General features: G+C 45.4%; 1 protein-coding gene and 1 pseudogene across 2 annotated transcripts in view; both read right to left on the reverse strand.

The window, feature by feature from the left end:
* The window catches only part of LOC310753811 (inositol polyphosphate 5-phosphatase OCRL-like), an 863,084-nt pseudogene that overhangs the window by 691,223 nt on the left and 145,493 nt on the right, over positions 1-26,368 (reverse strand). The gene's annotated exons all lie outside the window — the stretch shown is intronic.
* Positions 1,359-26,258, reverse strand: LOC310753739 (uncharacterized protein; the record flags this gene model as incomplete). Its single annotated transcript, XM_083595083.1, has 6 exons — positions 1,359-1,435; positions 24,639-24,693; positions 25,007-25,090; positions 25,231-25,327; positions 25,847-25,926; positions 26,160-26,258. 6 exons carry the CDS (start codon positions 26,256-26,258, stop codon positions 1,359-1,361), a joined length of 492 nt encoding a protein of 163 aa, XP_083451209.1.

Consider the following 26,368-nt stretch of genomic DNA (forward strand, 5'->3'; position numbering starts at 1 on the left):
GGGCATCAAAGTGAGCTGGCAATGAGAAGGCTCAGCCAGGTGGGAGCCGGAGGTCTCTGGGGTCGCACCCAGGGATTCGTTGGGCGAACTTTTCTTCTCCATTCTGTGGACACTAAGGCAAGTCTTCTGACCACTGTACCAGCTGGTTTCAAAGGCTATTTTTTATGAAAGCTTGAAAAACAAAGAAAACACAATATACAGAAATCAGTGTCAGGTATCAAGCATTTTGAAAACATAAAAATGAAAAGAAACAGAAGACGAAAAGCTTTCTTCTTTGTTGCAAAGTAATGCCCAAGAATAAGCCCAGAGTAGGTAGGCCTTTTTACTCCTGGGGAAATCACCGGCAATTTCATGCCAAATGCAGCAGAGGGAAGGGGCACAGGAGCTGCTATGAAACAGACGATCCTCAAATCACAGCTGTTTGATACAGGGATGGAATCAATCCTTTTGCTTCAGTAAAAACCTCAAGGGTCGTAGGTTGTGCTTAAATGAACTGGATGGTGTTAGAAAGGGTCTAAAAATGAAACACCGTTTTTCAATTTGAAAACTGTTGAATGATCTTTACCTATCCTGGGAACAGTACATGAAGAACTACATGAAGATGATGTACAGATGGTATACAACACCAGTGCAGTTAGGGAAAATGTACAAAACTAGTTCAAATATATGTTGGAAGTGTAAGGAAAAGGAGGGAACATTTTATCATATGTGGTGGGAGTGTAAGGTAATTAAAACATTTTGGGAAATGATATACAATGAATTGAAGAAAATGCCCCATTTAACATTTATTAAAAAACCCGAGGCATTTTTGTTGGGGATTGTAGGGAAAGATCTGCCAAAAAAGTTGAAAAACATCTTCATGTATGCGACAACGGCCACGAGAGTTCTGGTTGCGCAAGGATGGAAGACTGAAGAAACCCCAACTAAAGAATCATGGCAAGAAAAGTTGATGGACTATGCAGAAGTGGCAAAATTGACAAATAAGCTACGGGACAAGGAGAACTGTGACTTTAAGGATGAATGGGAACCTTTCACAAAGTCTCTGAAGACGCAACAAAGCAAATTGGACTCCTTGGCAGGTTTTGAATAAACATCGACAATTATTTTTTTTTACTGATAATAATCAGCTAAACACTTTGAGGATCTATACAACTTTGTAACATGCAGAAAATAGCAATATTAGAGAAACCAAAGACTGGAACTGAGCGACGTCAGGAGGTGGGGTGGTGTCAGGGAACTGCAGGCAGCGAGGGAGGAAAGAATGGGAGGATACAGAGAGGGAGGAAAGAATGGGAGGATACAGAGAACGATCTCCACTGATTAGCACTGACTCGTCCTCTGAGGACAGAGAATAGAATTTATGGCTGGCTGCCTGGAGTGCTTTCACTGCTGAGAGCAGCAACGCGCTGCAGCTGGCAAGCTGACAGGTGGGGTTCTGGGGGGGGGAGGGGGAGGGAGGAAAATGGGGGGGACTAAGGATATGTTTTTGGATAATATGTCTTGTTATAACTTTGAATATATATATTTTTTTAATATCCTGGGAACAGTACACCGCAGTGGTGGGCAGTTCCACAGACCCTCCTCCTCTGCTCAAAATGCATACAGACCCATCTTTGCGCGGGGAAGATCCAGACAAAAGGAGTCTGTTTTCAAAGTACCCGTGGAGGGGTTTAGACGGCTCCATCCTCTTGCCTCCCCCGCCCCCCCCCCCCCGATCACTGTTTCACTCCGGAAGGCGTCTCAGACCTGGGTGGAGCAGCCACAAATGACAGGCAAAGAGACAAGGTCCTGCCCAGATTCAGGCTTCCTCATGATCGTGTGGAATCTGTACACGTTTCTGTTGGCGCTTCCACTAGTGATTTATCTGTACAGGATCGGACTTCATTTCAGCCAACCACATCCTTCCTCTTCCCCCGACAGCATACTAGAGTTCATATGGATTTCAAAGCATGCTTTGAGAACTTGTATGCTTAGCTTTAAACTCCACAAAATTAGCCTATGGCTAGGATGCTATTTATCAAAGTCTGTGTCCATTAAGATATGGTCAGATACAAGTATGCTTTCCCCCTTGTTATACAATTATTATTTTTAAAATTGCATTCAACCATTTACTATTTAAACAGCTTATACACCACTTGACTATAATCATCTCTGAAGTGACACACGAGAAATACATTGCAGAAAAAGTTAACATTGATGACATCAGACTTCCGTTAAAAAGACCTGCTGACATAAAAAAAGGATTCGGTAGGTGCTGGGTGCTCTGCCTGATGTTCTCAACTGACAAGATGTAGGTGTGGTTGAATCAAATGGGAACAGTGACCACAGTGCTATGAAATTCAACATACACAGTATGGAAGTGGACAATTGCTAAGGAAATCCAGAACAGTCACATTTGACTTCAAAAGAGGAGACTTCCTCAAAATGAGGGATTGGGTAAAAAGGCAGTTGAAGGGGGAAAGTCAAGGATGGTGAGCCCTTCTGTGCTCCAGAGGGCCTGGGTGGCCTCATTCCCCTCTTGTTCTGAGCACTGCAGAGGGAGGCAAACATGTCCTTCCTGGGGGCTGGTCCCTCCCCGCCCTGTTCCTGGAGGGCAGCAGGAGGAGGGGGCTGCTGCAGCTGCCTCCTTTGGGGGCATGGCTCACCTTGCCTGCTCCTGCCCTCCTCCAACACACACAACCTTACCTGCCTCAGCCATCCATGGGGGCTTGAGAGTGTGTGAGCAGACTTTGTCATGGGAGGAGGCAGGCCTTGCAGAGGAGGAATGCTGGGGGCAGGCATTCAAACTCAGCCCTGAAGCTCACTGGGTGACCCTGGGCCAGGCACTCACGCTCAGCCTAACCTACCTCAAAGGGTTGTTGTGAGGATAAAATGGGGGGGGGAGAACTCTGCACACCAACTGGACCTCCTTGCAGGAAATGGGGGCTATAAATGTAATTGTGTTATTTGTACCCCACCCACCTCACTGGGTTTCCCCAGCCTCTCTGGGCGGCTTCCAACACATATTAAAACAACAAACATTCAAAGCCTCCCTATAAAGGGCTGCCTTCCAGAGGTTTGATAGTTGCTCATCTCCTTGTCACCTGTAGGGAGGGCGTTCCACAGAGAGGCTGCCACCACCGAGAAGGCCCTCCCTCTGCCTGGTTCCCTGCAACCTCGCTTCTCGCGGGGAGGGAACCACCAGAAGACCCTCGGAGGAGGACCTCCGGGCTGAAGGATGGGGGTGGAGATGCTCCTTCAGGTATACTGCGCTGAGCTTCCTGACCTAACATTTGCCTCGCTTAACATAATTAATTAGTAAGTGAAGTTTTCCTCTTCCATTCAAGCAGTACAGGAAGTAAGAACGTGCAAAAAGGAGTACTACTTCTAGAATTCCCAACTCCTGACATAAAACAGCAGAAAGGTTGCCGTTTCTTGACCATCAATCACCTGCGCAAAGTCCCTACACCACCCCCTATTGTGCTTCAATACAGCCCCATCGGTCAGCCTGGACACTGAGGTCCAGCGCTGAGGGCCTTCTGGTGGTTCCCTCATTGTGAGAAGCGAAGTTACAGGGAACCAGGCAGAGGGCTTCTCGGTAGTGGCGCCCGCCCTGTGGAATGCCCTCCCACCAGATGCCAAAGAAATAAACAACTATATGACATTTAGAAGACATCTGAAGGCAGCCCTGTTTAGGGAAGCTTTTAATGACTGATGTTTTAATGTATATTTAATCTTTTGCTGGAAGCCGCCCAGAGTGGCTAGGGAAACCCAGCCAGATGGGCCGGGTAGAAATAATTAAAAAATATAATTATTAAATTATTATACGCGTTAGAAACATAATTTGAAGGGGCAGTCTTTTCTGGCAGTGCCAAATAAAGCAACTGACCCATTTCTAAGTCTTAAAATCCACAATTTCTCTGAATACCTGAAAAACCCAGTGGTGCAGGACCCCCCCCCCCCCCGGAAGAAGAACCCATAAACAACACCCCAACCCTCTTTTATTAAGTGTAAAAGAAAAACCCCTTGTTTTAATTTTACAATCTCCCCGTTTCCACTTTAAGAACTCTCAATAGATTAACCATTTCTCTTTATCCGTCACCCTTTTGTCTATAAAAAGGGTCTTCTGGTGAAACAGAGTCTTTGTGTATAAACTAACTTTATATCTATTTTCAGATTCTTAATACGCCACACACGTCTAATACAGTGGTTCTCAAGGTGCGCATTTACTCTGACTTGATCTACCACAAATATCCAAGCCACCTAACCCTGAAATCCTAAGCTTCTAATTCCAAGTCTCTTCTTTCTCAATATTCCCATTCCGTTAACCGCACCAAGCAACAAGCTTTAAAATGCAAGTTTAAAACACAAGCTTTCCTTTGCATCTCGCAGAACTTTAAATGTAATTCGTGGGTTTTTTCACCTGTCCTCCAAACTTAGGTCGTTTTGCCATCCTTTAAATGGGAAATCAGTAGTCAAGCCATACTTTTTGGTAAAACGTTCGTCTGGATTCCGGAAGTCCTACCTGAGAAGAACAATGGGAGTGTCCGCTAGCGCCAGCCACTTCTCCTTCTGCAAGCAGCGCCACCCGAATTCCCACCTGGGATGAGCCGCTAAAATGAGCCACAGGAGAAAGACTGGGGCGGGCAGCAAGTGGGAGGGGGAAGTCGTGCGCTTCTGTCCCGTCAGAAAAGTGCTGGGCTCTGTCTCTCCAGTTGTGCTTCCTCGGTTCAGAGGTGGACTATAGCAGCTGGGCTGGGCTGCCTCAAAGCCCATCAAGGCCACAGGCTGCTAGCATGACTCATCCCGGCTTTATCATCTGAGGGGAAAGGGTGCGTGGTCTTAAATGCTGGCCTTGGCAACTTGGCTGAGCCATCTTGGGCCAGCTTAGCCTCCCTCACAGAGGGTTGTTCTGAAGATACACTCAGGAAAACACCCAAGGCATGAAGAAGAAGAACGAGGAGAGTCTGGAAAGGGGGGTGGGGAGCGCCCCCCCCCCAGCCGCTCCAGGATGGGAAGTGCGTCCCGGGGGAAGCGGGATTCAGGCGGAGGAGGACGTTGGGTTGGGTGGGGGTTGCCAGGAGCAGCACAATGTCCCTCCAACCCCCGGCTTCCACTCTCCAGGCAGGCACCCAACGTGGCCAGCTGGCACTCCAGCCTTGGCGTGCAGATCCCGGGTTCAGCCCCAGATCTCTGGAGCGGAAAGGCTCTTGGGCGTGAATATGAAAGGCAGCATCTGTCAGAATAGGTCATACTGAGCCAGTACAGATGAACGTGACTATTGGTTCGCTTCCTCTGCTATCTGCCTTTTCGGGCACCTCAGAGGTGGCAGAGAGAGGCAGGGGAGAGACTCCGGCCTCTACAGAAGGCTGCACCCCTTTCCTCCATGTCCCCACCCCAACTCTTAGGACCAGAAGCAAGAGACAGCTTTGCTGAGCACGTGCCCCTTCCCAGGGAGATGCAACTGCACTACTGTTCCCTGAATTGCTCGCGAAGCAGCCATACTCCAGGCTCTTATTGTCACAGCCCTGCAGGATCAGACCAAGGCCCATCTAGTCCAGCTCTCATCAGTCCAGCAGATGTCCAAGGGAAGCCCCAAGCAGACTCCAAATGCAGCCCCACTCTCCCCACTGGGGACACCCGCAACTGGTAAGCAGAGGTAGAGTGCCTCTGCGGCTGGAGGTGCAACATGGTCTAACCCTCCATGAATTTGACGAATCCTTTCTTAAAGCCATCCCCGTCTGTGCCTCTGGAAGGAGGAAATTTCAGTGTCACTAGGCACTCTGTGTCTGGCCTGAATCTGCCATCATTCCGCTTTCTTAAAGAGATCCAGGTTCTGATATTATGAGGAGGAAATATCGCTCTGCACCTTTCCCACATCATGCATACTTCTATGATGTCCCCACTTTCCCCCCTCTCGCAAAGCCCCAAAGCCTCCTACATTGTAAGCCTTCCTTACAGGGGAATCATCAGAACCACCTGTGCTGCAGAGCTTCTGGCTGAAAGGCGACTCATGGAGATTTGCATTGACTGCTGCAATGCACCCCTAATGATTCAGATTGTATTAGAGTTATTAAAACCTTATTATATCAACAAATGCAATATTTTTAGTCTTACTTGCTTCCCTGGTGTCCCTCAGGTTAAAGACAAACTGCTCTGGAGTGAGAAAAATCCATCACACTCAAAAAGCCCAGCTGGAGGGACCTGGAAGTGTGTGGGAAAGAACAATTTTGTAGTGGGTTTGTTGCACAGGAGCACCAAGTTCACCAACTGGCTGATTCAGATTGAATCCCATTCAAAAAGAGCGCAATGGTGTGTGTTTCAGCCAGCCATCCGGCTGCTGCAACTATTCCCTGGGTGCCACCACACTGTCCTGTCTGTGTGTTTGGAAGGGAATGGGAGCTATTCTCCCCCCGGAGACACGCCACTCCTTCTTCCTTAGCTGTGTTGCTCAACAGTTGAGGCAACCTTCACAGTTCTGGGATGCCAGTGCCAATGACCTGGAAGTGTGCTGTCAATATATTTACAGTGCAGGGGTTCCTCCGGAGGAGACGACCACTTTTTTGTTTTGCGTTCATGTCTTGCTTGCACAAAACTTACAACAGTGGTTAGACTCTACTAAGGGAATGGTCAGAGTGCTTTAATCCATTCTCATTGGAAAAGCTGAAGTTCTGGGCTGGACCTGAATCCCTCCCACAAAATACTGACAGTCTGGAAACACCCTGGGTGCAAACATGCAGGCTCCCTTCATGGTACTCACAGCCACACTGCTTCTAAGATTATACAAATTTAATATATCAACAACAAATAAACACAATAAGGCTATAATGATACAATCTGAATCATTAGGGGTGCATTGCAGCAGTCATTGCAAATCTCCATGAGTCGCCTGCAGCCAGAAGCTCTGCAGCACAGGTGGTTCTGATGATTCCCCTGACGACTTCCCCCTCCCACGTGCCGCCCGCCCCAGTCTTTCTCCGGCGGCTCAGTTTAGTGCGCCAAGCGGCTCATCCCAGGTGGGAATTCGGGTGGCGCTGCTTGCAGAAGGAGAAGTGGCTGGCGCTAGCGGACCCTACCCATTGTTTTTCTCAGGTAGGACTTCCGGGATCCAGACGAACGTTTTACCAAAAAGTATGGCTCGACTACTGATTTCCCATTTAAAGGCTGGCAGAAAGACCGAAGTTTGGAGGGCAGGTGAAAAAACCCACGAATTACATTTAAAGTTCTGCGAGATGCAAAGGAAAGCTTGCATTTTAAATTTGCATTTGACAGCTTGTTGCTTGGTGTGGTTAACGGAATGGGGATATTGAGAAAGAAGAGACTTGGAATTAGAAGGTTAGGATTTAAGGTAAGGTTACCAGATTTTTTTCAAAGAATCTGTGGACACTTTTTTTTTTTTCAAAAGAGAAAAAAAATCTTATTTTTAAAAAATCATTTTTTTAAAAAAAATGAGAAGTAATACCTTCTCTTCTGGGTCTCCTCTGTCGCGTGACCTTCCTCTGGGCCCCAGCCTGATCTCTTGGAGTGCTATCTGCCCTGGAGTAGGCTCGAGTCGGGCCTTGGCTCGGCCCCGTGTCCTTGCCCTCCTGGTGCTCTCCTACCTCTCTTACTCAGCGGCCGCAAGGTCGGGGCTCCCCTCTTTTTTCTCCTTCCTCTTTCTCTCTCTTCCTTCTCCTTCTCCCTGAGTTGGCTCCGGGGTTTTTACTGGCCCTGGAGCGCCGCTGGGCAGTCGGCCACGTGGCCAGGCGCTCTCGCTCCCGCCTCGATTTGGGTCCTGGGGGGGGGTGTGTGTGTCAGCGGTTCCCCCAGTTGACGCGCTGGGCATCCCTGGTTCCCCCTCAGCAGTGGCAGCGGTAGTCTCAGCAGCCCAGAGCCAGCCTGGTAGTGCACTTGGCTCTGGCTGGCTTCAGGAGCTGCTCATTGCCGTGGCACCCGCCATTTTGCCTAGTCATAAGTCCCCATATGATGTGTCTTGTGCCGTTGAACCAATCATGCAACATTCCTTCCCTACTAATAAATCTACAAATCTACAATCTGTTGGGGACAGATTTGTAAATCCGGGGACTGTCCCCGGGAGATGGGGACATCTGGTAATCATTCCGTAATAGGGCTTCTCCTGCCTTTGCCAGTATGTCAGCCTTCTCCGCCTCCTTAAAGAGGGCGTTCAGAAGCACTTGTACGTCTGGCCATATGGGATTGTGAGTGGAGAAGGTGGCGCGGTCTGGATGAGTCCCTCTGTCTTGCTCTTTGGTCACTGTGACCGAGCACCATTTTGGGCCGATCACGATCTATGGGGAAGGGGATCCACCCAGAAGTTGTGGAGGGAACGGGAAGAGAAGCTTGGTCAAGAGACTGGCTCATGTCAGAAGGAGGCCTGACTGCATCCTTGGCGAAGCCCAGGGCAGGGCAGGAAGGCAGCATTGCCCAGCGGGAAGGCATTCGGAGGCAAATCATCAGCAAGGAGCAGAAAATCCCCTCCCCTTCCCTCAAGAAGACTGAAGAATCTCTAGTCGGCCTTCAGGTGAGTTCAGCATCCCAGGTCTCTGGGGTGTTCCTGTCCATTACAAAGCTGACTCGAGGCTCCGTCAACCGAGCCCCTACACTCCTTGCGTACATGAAAGGGGCACAGAAAGGATGGGAGGCAGCCTTTTCCTGGAGCCGTCTTACCTGCAGCAGTTCACTCGCTGGCTGCTGACCCTTTTCCTCCATCACCTGGATGATCCTCTCAAGAGAGGAGAGTTTCCTGCAGAGTCTGGCCAGCTGCTCATCCCTTCTCCCTGCAATCTCCTTCTCCACCTCTTCCACATGATTCAGCAGACGCTTTTCTTCTTCTTCTTCTCCTTCTTCCAGGAACTGGCGCAGTTGTCTCAACTTCTCCACAGTCTTCAGCCTCTCCGGTTCTGAGGAGGTCTGAGTGAGGAAGATGGTCAGCCTTCAAAACATCAGCAAGAGAATTAGGATTTGAATTGAACTGCTTCCACCCTCTCAGCTCACAAGTCCTCAGGCTTCTCCTTGACTGCTTTTCACATAATAAACAACAGTGGGAAATAAACTCCATTTAGCTGCATTCAAAGGTGAACTTACCTAATTCGCAATTCTTGGGAAAATATGGAGACCAAAACAGCAATCTTTTGAAATTCACACCTCTGAATTTCTCAAGGTTGACCCAGCCAGGTAATGTTCACAAAAAATGCATTTATGAGGGTAAAGCACGTATCAACATATTTATACGAGAAGGTAGCCACCCTAGCATTTGATTCATTTTCAGAATAATAAATAAATAACAAACCGATATGGAGAAAGGAGAAATGGGGAGAAGTTGAAATGGGCAGATTTCCCCATCCCTCCTCAGTCCGGACTTGCTTCTTGAAGTGCTTGTTCCCTCACTAGTAACAAGAGGGACACTTCCAAGGAGGTCTTTGCTTTCCTTGTCCAGGTCTGCTTGATAGGCCAGAATTTCCCCTCTCTCTTTCCTCCGAATCTCCAGGCGGCGACAAAGAGAGGAGATGAATATTCTACTGGCTTCTTGGGTCCAGTGGCCTTGCTATAATAGGAAAGTAATTGACTGGAGGAAAGAAAAGTACAGAGGTTTTCAACCTTTTGGGGTCCACGGCTCCCTGGACCAACTCCCTTCTTTCTGCGGCACCCCTGTGGGGCTCAGGAGACCAGTTAGGTCCCCCCTTGCTTGCCTCCCCTCCCCCTTTCTTGAACAGCCTCCCTTGCGGAGTGCTCTCTCAGCCTCCTCTCCCCTCTCCTTAGGAGTCCTCCTCTTGGTCTCTGAGCTGCCCCCGCTGCCCCCCAGGGGCCTGGGACTTGCCTGTCCATTCCCAACAGCAAGGGCCCCTCGCTAGTTGGCTTGCTTCCTCTGAGGCCGCCTCAGCTCCTGGCAGCCCACACCCCCTGGCCAGCCCCAGAGGCACCATTCTCTGGGGGAGAACAGCTGGGCAAGCCTTGGGGAGGCAGAGATGGCATCCGAGGAGGGAGGGAAGGAAAGAGGGACAGAGGCCAGTGTCTCCCGCGGCACCCCGACCATCATTCAAGGCACCCCAGCTGCCACAGCACACTGCTTGAAAACCACTGCAGAACTGGGATGGGAAAGGTTTCTAGTCCAACTAACTGGTCTGGAGAAGAGGAAAGGCAGCCATGCTTGCTCCTTTGTCTTCTCCGAGGAGACTTCCAGCCTGACTTCTCATCTTGAGGCCCCAGCGAGAAGTGGGAAGAGGAGGAGGAGGAAGCATCCCCAGAAGAAGTGTGCTCCCCACCAGTAGGTGCTTCCACCCCCCACTCCTAAATCTGCTTCCAACAGATACTGGGGGGGGGGCATCCTGCACCATCTGGTCAATTCCTGGTGCTAGGGTTAAATATTTAGGTGAAATATTTAGGTATTTGGATAACCCCCAAGAATATAGATTTATATCAGAATAATTATACACCAGTGTGGAATGGGATAAAGAAAGATTTGGATGTGTGGGGACGAATGAAATTATCATTTTGGGGAAGGATTTCAACGATAAAGATGAGCGTGTTACCAAAACTATTGTTTTTGTATCAAACGATTCCAATAATCAAGGGGACTGGGGTTTTTAAAGAATGGCAAAGAGTGATTTCAAGGTACATCTGGCAGGGAAAGAAGCCAAGAATTCAATTTAAGTTATTAACTGATGCAAAAGAAAGAGGAGGCTTCGCCTTGCCAGACTTGAAATTGTATTATGAAGCCTCATGTCTCTGTTGGTTAAAGGAATGGATAAAATTAGAAAATACAGAGTTGTTGGATTTGGAAGGATTTGATAATAGATTTGGATGGCACGCGTATTTATGGGCAGGAAAGAAGAAAATCCATAGAGGTTTTGTTTTTTTTTAATAAATTTTTTATTGGTTTTTCCACACATAATACAAAACAATACAACACAATACATAGACATACAAACATATAAACACGTATACTTTCTTAACCTTTCTTTTCTTGAACCTTCTTTCAGCGACTTCCCCATACCTCCCCTTTCTGCATCCCTGTTATCAATCTTTTCAGCATCCCCTGATTTCAATATAACACTTTCTTTAGATCTTATTTCTCATATCCAATTGTTAATCGCTGCAATTCTATTTTGCATTACCCAAAACATTTTAGCATTCATTAATTTTACAACAGTTCTTAAGATAGATTTTAAATTTCTTCCAATCTTCTTCCACCGTCTCTTTCCCTTGGTCTCGGATTCTGCCGGTCATCTCCGCCAGTCCCATGTAGTCTATTACCTTGGTCTGCCATTCTTCCAGTGTGGGTAGTTCTTGTGTCTTCCAATACTTTGCTAACAGTACTCTTGCTGCTGTTGTAGCGTACATAAAAAACGTCCTATCTTTCCTTGACACCAATTGGCCTACCATGCCCAGGAGAAAGGCTTCTGGTTTCTTCATGAACGTGCATTTAAGCACCTTTTTCATTTCATTATAAATCATTTCCCAGAATACCTTAATCCTTGGGCACGTCCACCAAAGGTGGTAGAAAGTACCTTCAGTTTCCTTACATTTCCAGCATTTATTACTGGGCATATGATAAATTTTTGCAAGCTTGACTGGGGTCATGTACCACCTATAAATCATTTTCATGATGTTCTCTCTCAAGGCATTACATGCCGTGAACTTTATGCCGGTGGTCCATAACTGTTCCCAGTCAGCAAACATAATGTTGTGACCAATGTCTTGTGCCCATTTAATCATAGCTGATTTAACCGTCTCGTCTTGTGTATTCCATTTCAACAGCAAGCTATACATTCTTGACAAATTTTTAGTATTGGGTTCCAATAGCTCTGTTTCTAGTTTTGACTTCTCCACCTGGAAGCCAATTTTCCTGTCCTGTTTGAAAACTTCATTTATCTGATAATAATGAAGCCAATCTCTTACCTTTGACTTCAATTTCTCATAGCTCTGCAGTTTTACTTTTCCCTCCTCCTGTTCTACAATTTCCCAGTACTTTGGCCATTTGGATTCCATATTAAGTTTTTTCACTTCCTTAGCTTCCATTGGTGACAACCACCTAGGGGTTTTGTTTTCCAACAAATCTTTATATCGAATCCAAACATTGTACAATGCTTTCCTAACCATGTGATTCTTAAAGCCTTGATGAATTTTTACCTTGTCATACCATATATATGCATGCCAGCCGAATCTGTTGTTAAACCCTTCCAAGTCCAAAATGTCTGTGTTTTCAAGAAGCAGCCAACTTTTCAGCCAGCAAAACGCCGCTGATTCATAATACAGCTTTAAGTCCGGCAGGGCAAACCCCCCTCTTTCTTTTGCATCAGTTAATATCTTAAATTTTATTCTGGGCTTTTTGCCCTGCCAGACAAATCTAGATATATCTTTTTGCCACCTCTTGAAACAATCCATTTTGTCTAAAATCTGCAATGTTTGAAACAAAAACAACATTCTAGGCAGGACATTCATCTTAATAACAGCAATTCGGCCTAACAAGGAAAGTCTCAAATTTGACCATACTTCTAGATCTTTCTTAATTTCTGACCAGCATTTCTCATAGTTATCTTTAAATAGGTTCACATTCTTAGATGTCAAATTAATCCCTAGGTATTTCACCTTCTTTGCTACCGTCAAACCAGTTTCACTCTGAAACTTCTCCCTTTCAGCAGCTGTTAGGTTTTTATCCAATACTTTCGTTTTCTGTTTGTTCAATTTAAAACCTGCTACTTGACCAAATACTTGTATTAGTTCTAACACTCTTTTCGTACTAGTGTCTGGCTCTTGTAAAGTTAAAACCAAGTCATCTGCAAATGCTCTCAGTTTATACTGTTTTGCTCCGACCTGAATCCCTTTAACCAGCTGGTCCTCTCTAATCATGTTTAGTAAAATCTCCAGGACAGATATAAAAAGTAGTGGGGATATTGGGCATCCCTGTCGTGTCCCTTTTTCAATAGCAAATTCTTCTGTAACCACATTATTTACAATCAGTTTTGCTTTTTGTTCGGAATAAATTGCACTTATACCATTTTCAAAACCTTGGCCTACCCCCATCCCTTGGAGATTCTTTTTCATAAAACTCCAAGAAATATTGTCAAAGGCTTTCTCCGCATCCACAAATATTAATACTGCCTTAGTATTAATATTAACTTCCAGTAACTCCATAATGTCTATTATATTTCTCACATTGTCTGACAAGTGTCTTCCTGGAAGAAAGCCCGCTTGGTCTTTATGAATCTCCCCCACCAAAACTCTTTTCAATCTTTTTGCCAAAATGTCTGCAAAAATTTTATAATCCACATTAAGTAATGATATAGGGCGGTAGTTCTTGACCTGGTTCTTCTCAGTCTCTGTCTTTGGTATAAGTGTGATATAAGCTTCTTTCCACGATTCAGGTGCCTTCTTCCCCTCCAAAATTTCGTTACAGACCTCCTTCAACGGTTGCATAAGCCATTCTTTCAAAGCTTTGTAGTATCTGGAGGTCAGTCCGTCAGGTCCTGGAGATTTCCCCAATTGCATATTTTGAATGGCTCCCTCAATTTCTTGATCAGTTATCTTCTGGTTCAAAATCATTCTGCTTTGTTCAGAAATTTTTTGTAATCCATATTTTTTAAGAAATTCTTCAATTTCTTTTTCGTTCGCCGGCCCTTGTGCATAGAGTCTCCTGAAATAGCTCTGAAAACAGTTTCTAATCTCGTTTGGTTTATAGATGTTCTTTCCCTCCACTTCTAAATTGATAACCGTATTCTGTTTTTGTCTCTTCTTCAGTTGCCATGCCAAAAGTTTCCCACATTTATCTGCCGATTCAAATGTCTTTTGTATCATTTGTTTTATTTTCCATTCTATCTCTTGATTCATCAGTTCCATATATTGTCTTTGGTGAAACTTAATTTCTCTCAAAATTTCATGAGATTTTGGTTTAGATCTCAATCTTTTTTCTCCTTCTTTTATCTTTTCCATGATCTTATCCTTTCTCTCATTCTGTCTCTTCCTTTTTATGGCATTCTGTTGTATTAAGAATCCTCTCATGACAGCTTTACTTGCGTCCCAAACTATTCTTTTTTCCACTTCTGTTCTCAGAGAAAATCCATAGAGGTTTTGGAAACCACATTTTCCGAGGACCGTTAATAGAAATATGGGAGAGGTATAAAAACCTACTGGAAGCAAAAATTCCACACTGGTTGTCTCTGTTAGAGGTTATGACTGTTAAAAAAATTAATATGAGAAAGAATTGGATTATATATGGAAATTTGATTACTAAAGAAGGGGGGAAATGGAAAATGAAACCCTATGAAGAAGTGAAAGAGTTTGTGTATGATTTGTTACATTATCTCCAAATAAATGAAATGTTTAAGAAAGATCTTAAAGAATATGGATATGCAGAGAAGGATTCTAAATTTCAAATAGAAATAATAAATAATGAATATAAAATCCTATCCAAAATGTATAAGATATTGTTGGGATGGCATACAAAGGATGAAGAAGTTAAATCAGTTATGATAAAATGGGCCAGAGATATTGGACATAATATACAATTTAACGATTGGATAAAACTATGGAATGAAAGTATTAAATTTACTGCATGTACTGCATTAAAGGAAAAGGTTATGAAAATGATATATAGATGGTATATTACACCAGTAAAACTTGCAAAAATGTACAAAACATGTAAGAAGTGTTGGAAATGTAAAGAAAAAGATGGTACATTTTTTCATATGTGGTGGGAATGTAAGAAAGTGAAAAGCTTCTGGGAGTTGATATATAATGAGCTGAAAAAAATGTTAAAATATACATTTGTCAAGAAACCAGAGGCTTTTCTCTTAGGAATTGTTGGTAATGAAATAAACAGAAAGGACTACAAAATTTTCCAATATGCAGTGACAGCGGCAAGAATACTACTGGCCCAGAAATGGAAACAAGAACAAATACCAACGTTGGAGGAATGGAGAACGAAGCTGATGGACTATGCAGAACTTGATAAACTGACTGGGAAGATTAGATATCAACGAGATCAAAAATTCATCGAGGACTGGAGAAAATTGGCAGAATACTGGGAATGTATAAGTGATAACGGAATAACGTTAGTGGCATTTAAAGAAGCTCTGTAACAAAATAAGAAATATTGGAAAAAAAGGAAAATATAAGAGGGGGGTAGGTATAAAGGCAATACTAAAATTTGGAAATGTGTATTTAAAAAAAATTGAATTTGAATGATTGGCAGAGAAGCCGAAGGAAGTCAAAAAACCGAAAAGTTTAATGCAAATTGTTAAAGTGGTATAAATGTATGGAAAACTAATAAAATATAATTAAAAAAAATAAAATTCCTGGTGCTAGGAGAATTAGAAGGTCTAAGATATAAACACATACATAAATACCGTAAGTAGTTCTCATCACAAAAGAATATGCAGTTAAACCCATGAACAGACAGGTAAACCCATTAACAGGTTTCCTGCCAGACAGGAGTCTGTTCTAGGCCGCTCCTTCTGTGATGTATGTATGATGTATGGAGGGGTGGTGTTGGGCTCCAGGGTGGGCAATTTCAAATGTCTTCAAATAAGGACTTGGTTTGGGGTCTCCTCCTCCCTCCTGCGTGGGGGGGGGGGTGAGACCCTGTTGCAACAGGTAATAAAGATCTGGCTTACTAGCTGCTTTGCTTCTCAGTATTCTCTGGTTGGCCTCTGTTATTTTCTCCTACTGATAGAGAAGCTACCAAAGGACTCTATATGGGCTCTGAGGTACCCCAGAATGGAAAAGGAGCCGTTTTTTCCTTATAACACTGGCCCCCAGTCCCCACCCCCTTGCAGCTGACCCCTTGCTGCTATCTGCTTTGCAGGGTATTGAGGAGGCATCCTGCTAGCTAAAGGAGACATGTGCAATTCACATTTGTAGTGTTCTAAATATGTACAAAGCAACCTTGCTGGGGGATGTGGTTGAGGTTAACCCTTTCTCTCCCTGCCATGGTCCCAACCCAAATCTTTGAAGCTGCTGTATTTCAAGGGAAGATCCCTTGCCCCCCCGGCAGAGAGAAAGACTTTGATTCCCTCCTCCCAGCCATCCCAGCAGCCCTCAGGCTTCCCATTGGCTGCTTCTAAGGTAATAAACAATCACCAATTAATACCATGCCTACTCTGGATCTGAGAATTAAGAAGATAACCTGCCAAGAAGAATACACAGCTATTTCTCCCCCTCAAGATACCTTGTATTCCTCGACAGCCTCTTCCAGAGGAATCACCTGGTGGTGTTGGTGCTTCTTGGATCTGCCCCAAACCACACAGATGGGGGCTTCATCCTCCTTGCAAAAGAGTTTCAGGGGCTCCTGGTGCTTCTCACAGACTCCTCCTTTCCCTCTTGAAGACTGAGAGTCTTGGCTACTTCGAGAAAGGTAGCCAATTGCCGATTGCGGACGAGGCTCCTTCTCTGGACTCCAACTCGGCCTTGAGGACAGGAAGCCAGCCTCCTTTTTGCCCCGCTGCACTGGGTCAGGCCGGACCGGCAGAAGTTGTGCCCACACTTTGGGATGGTCCCTGTGTCGTAAGAGAGTCAGGGTCAGAGAGGGGAATGAAGGAGAAGGACCCTACCAATATCAAATAGATCGTATTCTGCCTTCACACCCTACATGAAGGTCAACGGTGCCTTGGGGAATGGATCCTTTTTCGCTGTATCAAATTGTATCCTGTTTGCTGTATCTTTCTCATTGACTTTAAGAATGGATCTGAATGTATTTTTCGACTGAAATGTATTTTTCCTCAAAATGCTGTACTTTTCTAAATGTATCCAAATGGGTTTTTATATTTCCCCCCAATCTCATCGCCTAGAGAATGTTCCTTAAATGTAACAATCACTTGTTCCAAATCTATTTGATACAAATGTATTCGAGTGTATACTTTTATGGGGAAACGTAGCTAGGAAAATGTGGCGAGATATATATATCTTGCTTATAGTGCCTTTGAACGGTCAACGTTCCACCCTCTATCCTTTCACGAGCTGCCAAAAACACTCTCCACACCACACTGCCATCTACTGGGTCTACAAAAGATACCATGAATACACACAAATACAAGCTCTAAAATAAATTAGTTTTATTTTCCCATAAGTATGCAAACATAAGACTATCACACCCGAATTGATAGCTATGCAGAACAGGATTTCCCCCCTCCCTCCATCGGATAGCTGCCTGCGCGGCTGTCTTTGAGGGGGGTGGAGGGAGGAACGGGCGGGATCGACATTGGATAGCTGCCTGTCTGCCTGCCTGCCTGAACATGCCGTGCACCCGGGGGGCGCTGCGACCGGCGCCCATTGGGAAGGAACAAGACAGGAAAAGGAAGGAAATGGGAGAGGTATTTTTAAGGCCCCACTTTTCACATGGTGTCCTGTTGTGTGTTCGGAAAGTACTCTTTATTGTTTGATTTGGGTTAATGTCAGAATAAAAGCGAGTTCCTTCAAAATAACACATTCCTTTTTATCTTACCAATTTCTCATATTGTAAGAAGCGGAAGAAGAAACCATAGAGAGCATTCATATTTTCCTTCTGATCAATGAAGTCAAACGTTACAATTATCCATTTTAGAATGAGCACCTATAGGGAGAAGACAGATCTCAGTAAGCCAAAGCAAGGCCAAGACAACAAACCCCTTCTGGAATATGCTCAGCGTGTACAACATCTAGCTGAATCATCACCAGGATAACTAAGTCAGACTGGGGGAAATATCATTCTTCAGAACCAAGACATCATTACCATGCTTTCCAAGTTACCTGAAAGTCACTAGAACACTTGCGAGCACAGAGCCAAGACACAGCTGAAAGAAGAGAATCCTCTGTTATTACGGAAATGGGAATCAGAGTCTTCAGTAGCCTAGTGCTTATCACTGTGCCTGCAAGACATTGAAAGACACTGCTTAACATTCTGAACATCTTCACTCTTGATAATTTCTCACAAGCTCGAAGCAGCCCCGGTTCTTGTGAAGGGAGAAGGCAGGGCAATGCAGCTCTGTTGACATACTTTGCTGCCAAGGGGAAAGAGAAGCCAAAACATGTTTTCTTTACCCAGCTTGGCACTGAGTGCGATGTTCAGCAAGTTATGAATTTCTTCTGGTGCCAAGCCTCTCTCTTGCGCAATCTTTTCCACAGTCTCCAAAGGACTCTGCAAAGCTCCCTGCTTCCGTGAGGCACTATCTTGAATTAGAAAAAAGGCAAAGTGTGATTCAAATCCATTCGAAAAACTGTCCTCATGCATGATGGCCTGTCCAATGGCTTGCTTTACCATCAATTGGCAAGGGAGCCCCATTGAGATGCCATGGCATTTGGAAAACTCTGGAATGCTGAACTTGCCTTTTGCTTTCTTGCTCCTTCGTTCAGTGGGTAGGTAGGCGTAGGTAGGGGCAAGTCGAAAGCTTCCTTGAAATTCCTCAGCCCCAGCCAGCATTGCCAATGGGCAGAATGATGAGAATTGTAGTTCAGCAACGTCTGGAGGGACAGAGGTTACCCTCACCTGTTTTATCGGTTAGTGTGCTAAGATTTGGGCACAAGCCCAATTCAGCTGATGGTACTTAACAAGGGCTTGCTTTACACAAAACATGAGAGCTAATACACTATTCTCCTCCAATATACAAAACAGCCCCTTCTCTAGAGAAAGCTCAAGAAAATACAAACTTCGGGGTTTGTAGATGGTTGTAAAGGTTGCTGAAAGGTTTCTAGTTCACTAGTTGGAAACAGCTTCCAGGCTAGGCAGGACCAAGGTTGCTTTGTAACTGTTCCTGTCTGCCTGCTTGCCATCGTGCATATTTGTAAACCATTTCTGCCAAAATATATCCATCTGCAATAGTAGTTTCTGGAAGCAGACCCTGCAAGAGTGCACACTCCATGAAGTCCATATGAAGAGTGTTACGGAATGGAGGGGGGGCATATGAACGAAGTCTTACTCCCGAGTAAGAGACGTAGAGCCTGAGGCGATGACTTCAAGGGAACCCTGCCACACTAGGACTCCCCTCGCCCCGTCACAACGTTGCACCAAGCACCGCACAAAAGTCCAAAACCCCGAGAAGAAAGCGCCATTTCTGACCCCGTATCCCGATGCTATACACGATCGATGTATTTGATGAATGAACAATGGATTTGCATGAGGATGAGTTCTAGCCAATCAGATGACGTTGAATGTAGCCCTTCAGCCAATCACAGCAATGCCATGACTCTGCAGAGGCAGCTCAGCTCCAGCTGTTTTGCACGCTCCACTGAGCGCTGACAAGGTGATGACAGCTCCCCCTGCGAGAACAACGGACTGAGTCAATCGAAACCTCGTTACCCTGTTAATCCAATCAAAACTAGATGTTGTTTAGTCGCCCCTGGTGGGGAGTGGGTGGCCACGTGGTCCACCGCAACTCCTCCCCACCGGGAAGTGGAGCGGATTTCCCAAGACATATCCTGTATTTGCATGTTACCCCAACACATTCCTCCTATGTTAACCTTGTATAACCCTCCCCTTTTCTGATGGAGTGCTGATGTTTAGCGAACTGTCTGCTGGGATAAGATAGGAACTTTTAAAAGTCCTTGTCACCCCGTTCTCAGGGTTCAATTCCTCTCTGAACCTGTTGCGCGATAAACTTTGGTCTCCGCTATTTGCTCCGGTTGGTGGCTGGACTCCTTCTTTGTTCCGCAGGGACCCACGGGCTCTGAGCAGCCTCCCATCTGGATTTTTCCATAACAACAGAAACTCGACTAACCCTCTTGAGAGAAGAAAGGTGGCTTTTGCTCCCACTGCAATGTTGTAATCTAAATAAGCACATCTTCCTACAAGTGAATAGTAGCCACCTATCTGGGGGGAAATAAAGTGGTATGCTGAGAGACATGGTTACGGTGGAGAGCAAATCTGTGTTCCACAATCTGAACATCCCGAGAGAAACCAGATGGCAGCTTTTTATTTTTACTGTGTCCACAGAACTCAATGAAAGCCTGTGGGATGTAAACACAGGAGCAGTCAGTGACAACATTCCTAGAGTGTACATGTTAGAACATGGGGAGGGATGTCTGTCCAGCAAGCAGGTAAACTTCCTGGGGACGGACTTCCTCCGCATGTGACCAGAGGTGTGTGTGGCCTCACCTGTGCAGGTTAATGATAAAAGCACAGGGCAGGCAGCCATCTCTCTCTCTTGCCTCTTGCCTCTCTCATCTTCATCTTTCAAAGAAGCAGGATGCCCTCTTGGCTCTCAGCCAAGAGAGGAGGATAGGATTATCTTCCTATAAGATAGATTCTAAATGTATTTTACCTTTTTAAGCCTGTCTGCCTTCTGGGATCATATTGTGAACAGAACGTGAGTAAACTCTTTTATACTTTTATAAAGACTGTGCCGTGTCTTGTATTTTAAGAGGGATCAAAAGGGGAAAATTACCAGAGTAATTATTATGGAGGTTCTAGCGAACCTGTGCAGAAGTTACCGTTGCGAACTTAAAAGGGGGGATGTTATAAACTCTGCTGATATTTTGGGAACTTGTTAGCACAAGTTGGACTAGGATATAATCTCACAATATATCCTCTCCTGCATCCCTGAACATTCCCACAAAGCCAACCAATGGTTTTGCAGTTGCTTTCCATGGACATTTTGCAACCAAGCACAGAATTCCTTGAACCTCGGAAACGCTTCTGATTTCTGTTTGAGCATGAACACATGAATGTACCTGGAAAAAGCATCAATCAATACCATGAAGTACTTTGCTCCACCTAGAGAGGTTGCAAGTGGACCAACAAGGTCTGCGTGGACAGTCTGGTAGGCTTTAGATGCCCACCTGCCAGAAACCTTGCCCTATTGAACTGTGTGTCATCATGATGGCCTTGGCCGGTTGTGAGTTGTGAAGGCCGCTTCCTGCAAGGCCCTTTCCACCTGGCCTGGGGGGCAGGGCCCAGACACCAGCTCTACTAAAGAGGCTCCTGGTGAGACCAGAGGGACATCGCTCGGCCTGACAAGAAACCCAAACTATTGGATTCTTTTGCCCCATCTTTTTGTGCCTGCTAAACAGCCGTGTCATGCTTATGATCATATTTTATTCTCTTGGGAATTCTGCTGTTTTAAATGTGCATTTAATATTTGACTTTACTTAGCAATGTTGGGTTTTTTGGGGGGGGAATGCTTAAGTTTTTTGTTTTGTTTTTGTTAACTTTGTGTTAAATATGTATTCTGTAGTTGACTTCCTTTCTAATGTTTTATTTTGAAATCTTTAATATTTCAGTTTTTTGTTAACTATGTTGCTTTAACTGTATACTCTATATTTGACATTCTTCAGATTGTTTTATTTATGTTTTAATATGCTGTAAACTGCTTTGAGATTTTTCTTGAAAATATAAAGCACTATAGAAATGAAATAAATAATAATAATAATAACAGTAATGTTCATTGAAATGTTGTGTCCAAAGACTGCAGCCGATGGAGAGATCACCCCTCCCTCAATTTTCTATCAGATTTTTTAGATTTGGTAAATAATTCTTAATGCTATTCTTATTGTATTGATTATTATAATTGATTTATGTAGTTCTGACGGTTTAGCTGCCTTGAGCATGAAAATAGAAAGGCAGGATACAAACCTAATCTAATAAAGAGCCCTCCTCCTCCTCCTCCTGAGCCTGGGGCAGGATTGTAGCCTGAGAGAGAGAGGTTTGCACAGTTCCCCGATTATTTTGGAGGAATTCCACACCACACATTTAAAGCTCTTACACCACTTGAAAGAGTCCAGGCTTTCCCTCAAGAATCCTGGGAACTGTAGTTTGCCAAGGGTGCTGAGAGATGTTAGATCTGTAGCAAACAGAGGTTCCCAGGATGTGTTGGGTGAATCTGTGACTCTTAGTCCAATGCTTCTTGAAATGTATGGTTGTGACCATTGTCCTCATAACAGCACTGGGGTTCGGATTGCAGTGTGTGTGTGTGTGTGTGTGTGTGTGTGTGTGTTGCAGAATGGTTTAATGAGCTCATTCTCCTCCTAGCACATCGTCTTCATTCAACTCTGGCTGTTGAATGAATGCTTTCTTATAATCATTCTTATGTTTAAGTGGGCTTTGGCCTCCTTCCAGACAGCAGCTTGAAAGGGAAGCAGAGGAAAGCTCAAATGATGACAGAAGGCAGGGGCATCCAACAACCCAGAGTTTTGGTTTGGATGTGACACTTTTAGACTTCCCCAAGCCATCCCGAAGCCCCAATTTCACTCGGCCCCATTTCACTCTGGTCCATCTGAGTATCTCCTTTCCACCTATGCCTCCCCTCCCCCCCAAATATTCACAATTAAGAAATCAGAAAACAACCCCCACCTCTCTTTCAACAGAACTAGATGGAATGATCAGGCATAGCAACTCCTGCAGAGAGGATAAAACCAAAATGTTTCCAAGGGACACATTTATCAAACAAGCTATCTGCCCATAGCTCAGTCAGTAGAGTGTGAGACTCTTCATCTCAGGGTCGTGGGTTGGAGCCCCACGTTGGGCAAAATATTCCTGCATTGCAGGGGGTGGACTAGATGACTCTTGTGGTCCCTTCCAACTCTACAATTCCATGATATCCTGTGAGGAGTAGTCTGAAGTGAAGGCACAAGACAGGAGTTGATCATCATGTGAGCTGCGCACAGGTGGGCTGAAGCGAGCTGCTGACCAGTCCTGTGGAGCCTCCTTTTATTGAGACAAATATGCAAGCTAGGCAGATACATTTTGGGCTGTGACCTTTACACGCCTTTGGTCCCAAGATCGTGGGGTGGTACAAAGTTATTTTGGCACCTGTTTCCACCGCGTCATTTTCCCCTTGCACAGTGTATGACGAAGGAGACAAAAGGTCTCAGGGACAAAGGTTACAGACAGGACACCGCAGACTGCTGAGACCGCAAAAGGTCAGACAGAGGGAACGATGTTCCAGACAGCCATGACTTTGTCTGTGAGGGGGAGTATGCTACGCACCCCAGGGTCACGCGTGCAGGCAGACTGTGGCTGCCTGCTGGTGGGGAGTGTGCTCCCTCTGGACCCCACTGCCCACTCCGCGATTATCCCTACAGTAGTCAACTGAGTTTTACTCAGAAGAGATGCGTCAAAATCAACACAGCCACGTAATTTGTGCCCATCAATTTAAATAGGTCTGCTGTGGAAAGGACTGATGTTGACTACAACCCTGATGTTTTCTGATTATTTTATAGAGCGTTTCCCTCAATACCAAAAAATGGAGGCAGAGACAATTTACTGAATTTCAAAACCACCGAAGCTTTATTGAATGAACGAATCAATTTATTACAGCCACAAACCAGAATATGGACTTCTACAGAGATAGAGAACATGTAGAAGAAGAAGAAGAGTTTGGATTTGATATCCCGCTTTATCACTACCCTAAGGAGTCTCAAAGCGGCTAACAATCTCCTTTCCCTTCCTTCACCACAACAAACAGGTGAGTGGGGCTGAGAGACTTCAGAGAAGTGTGACTGGCCCAAGGTCACCCAGCAGCTGCATGTGGAGGAGCGGAGACGCGAACCCGGTTCCCCAGATTACGAGACTACCGCTCTTAACCACTACACCACACTGGCTCTCATATATATGGAGGTTAAAATCAAAATCTATGAGCTAGAACACAGTAAAGAATACAGATGTGAAACTATTAAAATGTTTAGTTTAAGACCTTAACCGCTAATTTAAAATATGCATGTCAATGCTTTATTATAATTAAGGCAGGTAAAATAATTATTACTCTTAATAGTGTTCATTGCTATGAGGCTTCTTGAAGCAATTCAGAATACAATGAACATCAGCAGAACACTTTCCTTTACAAGGACAATTTAAAAAGCAACAATTTAAAAGCAATAAAAAAGTAATAATGCATAGGAAAGAATTCTAAAACAACAGCAATGATCACAATTAGCAACAACACACAATGAAACAGCAAGCAAAAATTGCCACTCCATCATCGCTGAGCCTTGAAACTTGTGTCTTCTCCCCATAATCGAAACTGACATCAAGTCTTATGTCATCTGGAAGAGAATGAAGGAGAAGAGAGATGAATTTCTGCCACATTTACTGATTCACCAAATTGACCTGGCCCCCATTCCACCCTATTTACAAGGAGGCTTTATGGATCCTGTCTTTGGTGGCAACGACTCCTTCCAAGTCTGCAGTTTGGCCATCTTTGTGCTGTGGCAGGATTTCACAGCCACATGACCCAGGAGGTCTGCATCAAGCAAGGATGCTGCAGCTACTGAGTGGGCTCTCCTTAGTCTGGAAAGTGTGTCCCATGTCCCCAGGCTGTGGGTGTTACCTTCTTTGGGGCAGAAGTGAGCCAGCTCCAGAGGGACGAGAGCATGCTGTAGAGAAAAGAAAAGACCGTACTGGATCAGATGACTGATCTGATCCTAAACCCCCCCCCAAATAATGGGTGCAAGAGAACATGGAAGCAGACCCAAGCCAGGGAAGACTTGCTTCCATCATGGGATGAGTGAGTTCTATTGCCTGGCCCCAAGGTGGAAGTGTAAGATCAAGGAAGAGGGCAGGAAATGTCTCCAGCCTTGTCCGGCATCCCAGGGACACACATTGTGTTGTGTGCCTGATACCAGACTGTGATTCCTCCTGTGGGAATCCTTTCACAAGCCACTCTGGGAGCCTCTTGGGGCTGTGAAGGTGCCAAAGGTGAGAGACAACTTCAGGCAACTGAGCCTTCTTGCACAGGACATCAGCCAGCTAATGCCACTGGCTGCCAGTTGCCTCTCCGCTGCAATCGCACTTGTTGTGTAACCTCTCAGTTCCTGTGGGAGGAAAGGGGACCTCAGAATCAGGAGGCTGGTCTGGGGGAAAGAGGCAGACCACTGTGAAGCCCTTTGCACTCTCAGAGAGAGATCCGTTTCTGTTCTAAAATGGCAATGTCCTCCAGCCCCAAATTGTAGCTCTGCATCCAAGGCCCTCCTTTGGCTGTCTGGGCAAGTGGGCCTTTGCTGGCTGGTCCATGTGGCCAGCTTGCCTTACAAGAGGGGAAGGGCCCAAGAGGTGCACTGCTAGGTGGCGGCTTCTCCATGAAAGCTTTCTAGGTCAAACAGCCACTGAGGCCATCAAGATACTTACATTCATCAGCAAGTTCAGGGTCTTAGTGCTTGGGGCCTCCCAGAGGAGGCCTCCCAGCATCAGAGTATAACGTTCCTCTAACTCCTGCAGGCAATGGCAATGAGGGAGAGGATGCGCCAAGCAGGGGAAAGAGAGATCAGATGTTGAGCAATGGGAGCAGTGCTTAAAGCGTGTGAAGAAGAAACAACAACTAGAGATGTCAAATTTCAAGGCTAACAACATACCTGCTTGTCGGGCTCAGTTTTGACCTCAATGACCGCCGCAAAGGCTGCATGCACAATCAGGCTGTGGAGCTTCAGTGGTAATTTGGGCTTCATGAGGCTGGAGAGAAGGAGGGAAACCTTTTTAGACTCTGTCTCCTTGGAGTCTTCCTCATATTGGGGGGGGGCGGGCGGGGGGAGCATCAAATACATTTCATTCTCTTGAACTTCTACTGAATGCATGTGTTAGCTTAAACCACTTTTGACAATCAAGCAGCGTATAGATTTTACAGGGTAAAAATGAATAAAGGTAAAATAAACACACCAGGGCACTGTTTATGTGGCAGTCTACCTGGCACTTGGTTGCAAGCCTCTAGGTCTTAGTTAATTCCACCCCTAAAAGCTGAGCCATTTCACAGTCATCTCTAGACAATATAGCTTCTATTTTCTCTCTCACATCTCCACTCATCCTGTAAATAGTTGCTGCATAAAGAAAGCTTTTTGAACGCAAGAAACCCAAGAAATTGTAAGCAATTCTTCCAATCGAATTCACTGAAGTGGCAAGGTCTGGTAACAGCTTTCCACATTCTGCTCCCCCCCCCCCGCCAGCTCCTCGTCAAGCTCAAAAACCCCGGTATACCTCAGTTGGTAAAGGGCTTCCAGTGCCGTAGCAAGGACCAATTCAGGCTGCGTAAAGCACGCAATCCGTCCCATGAGATCCTGATAGAGAACAGAGGGTGGAGGGGGAAAACGTCAGTTCCCTACGGACATCAGGTGGATTCCTCCAACCCCAAACTCAGTGCAGGAATTGGCAATGTAATGCCAAATGCCTGCACAACCCTTCTCTTGGCCAGACCCCACCAGGCCTTCCTTCTGCCCAGCATCCCCCAAATCCCTTCCCCAGTTCTCCTGCCCCCCTCACCCCTGGATACCTCATGCAACCTCTCACTCACCGCAATTGCCTTGACGGCCATCTTCTTGGAGTACCTCAACCTGTCCTTTTCTCTCTGGCGGGCCTCCAAGCAAGTGGCCAGCACGCAGCAGAGGAACATCTCATCCTTCTCCAGTTGCTGAAATGGCAAGAGTCAGGCTGTCAGTTCATTGCAGGAGGGCTTCTCTGCATCTGAGACCGCCAAAATGGGGGTACAAACAGCACTGGTGG

The sequence above is a fragment of the Podarcis filfolensis genome (assembly GCF_964270895.1).
Source record: "Podarcis filfolensis genome assembly, chromosome: W".
NCBI classification, from domain to species: domain Eukaryota; kingdom Metazoa; phylum Chordata; class Lepidosauria; order Squamata; family Lacertidae; genus Podarcis; species Podarcis filfolensis.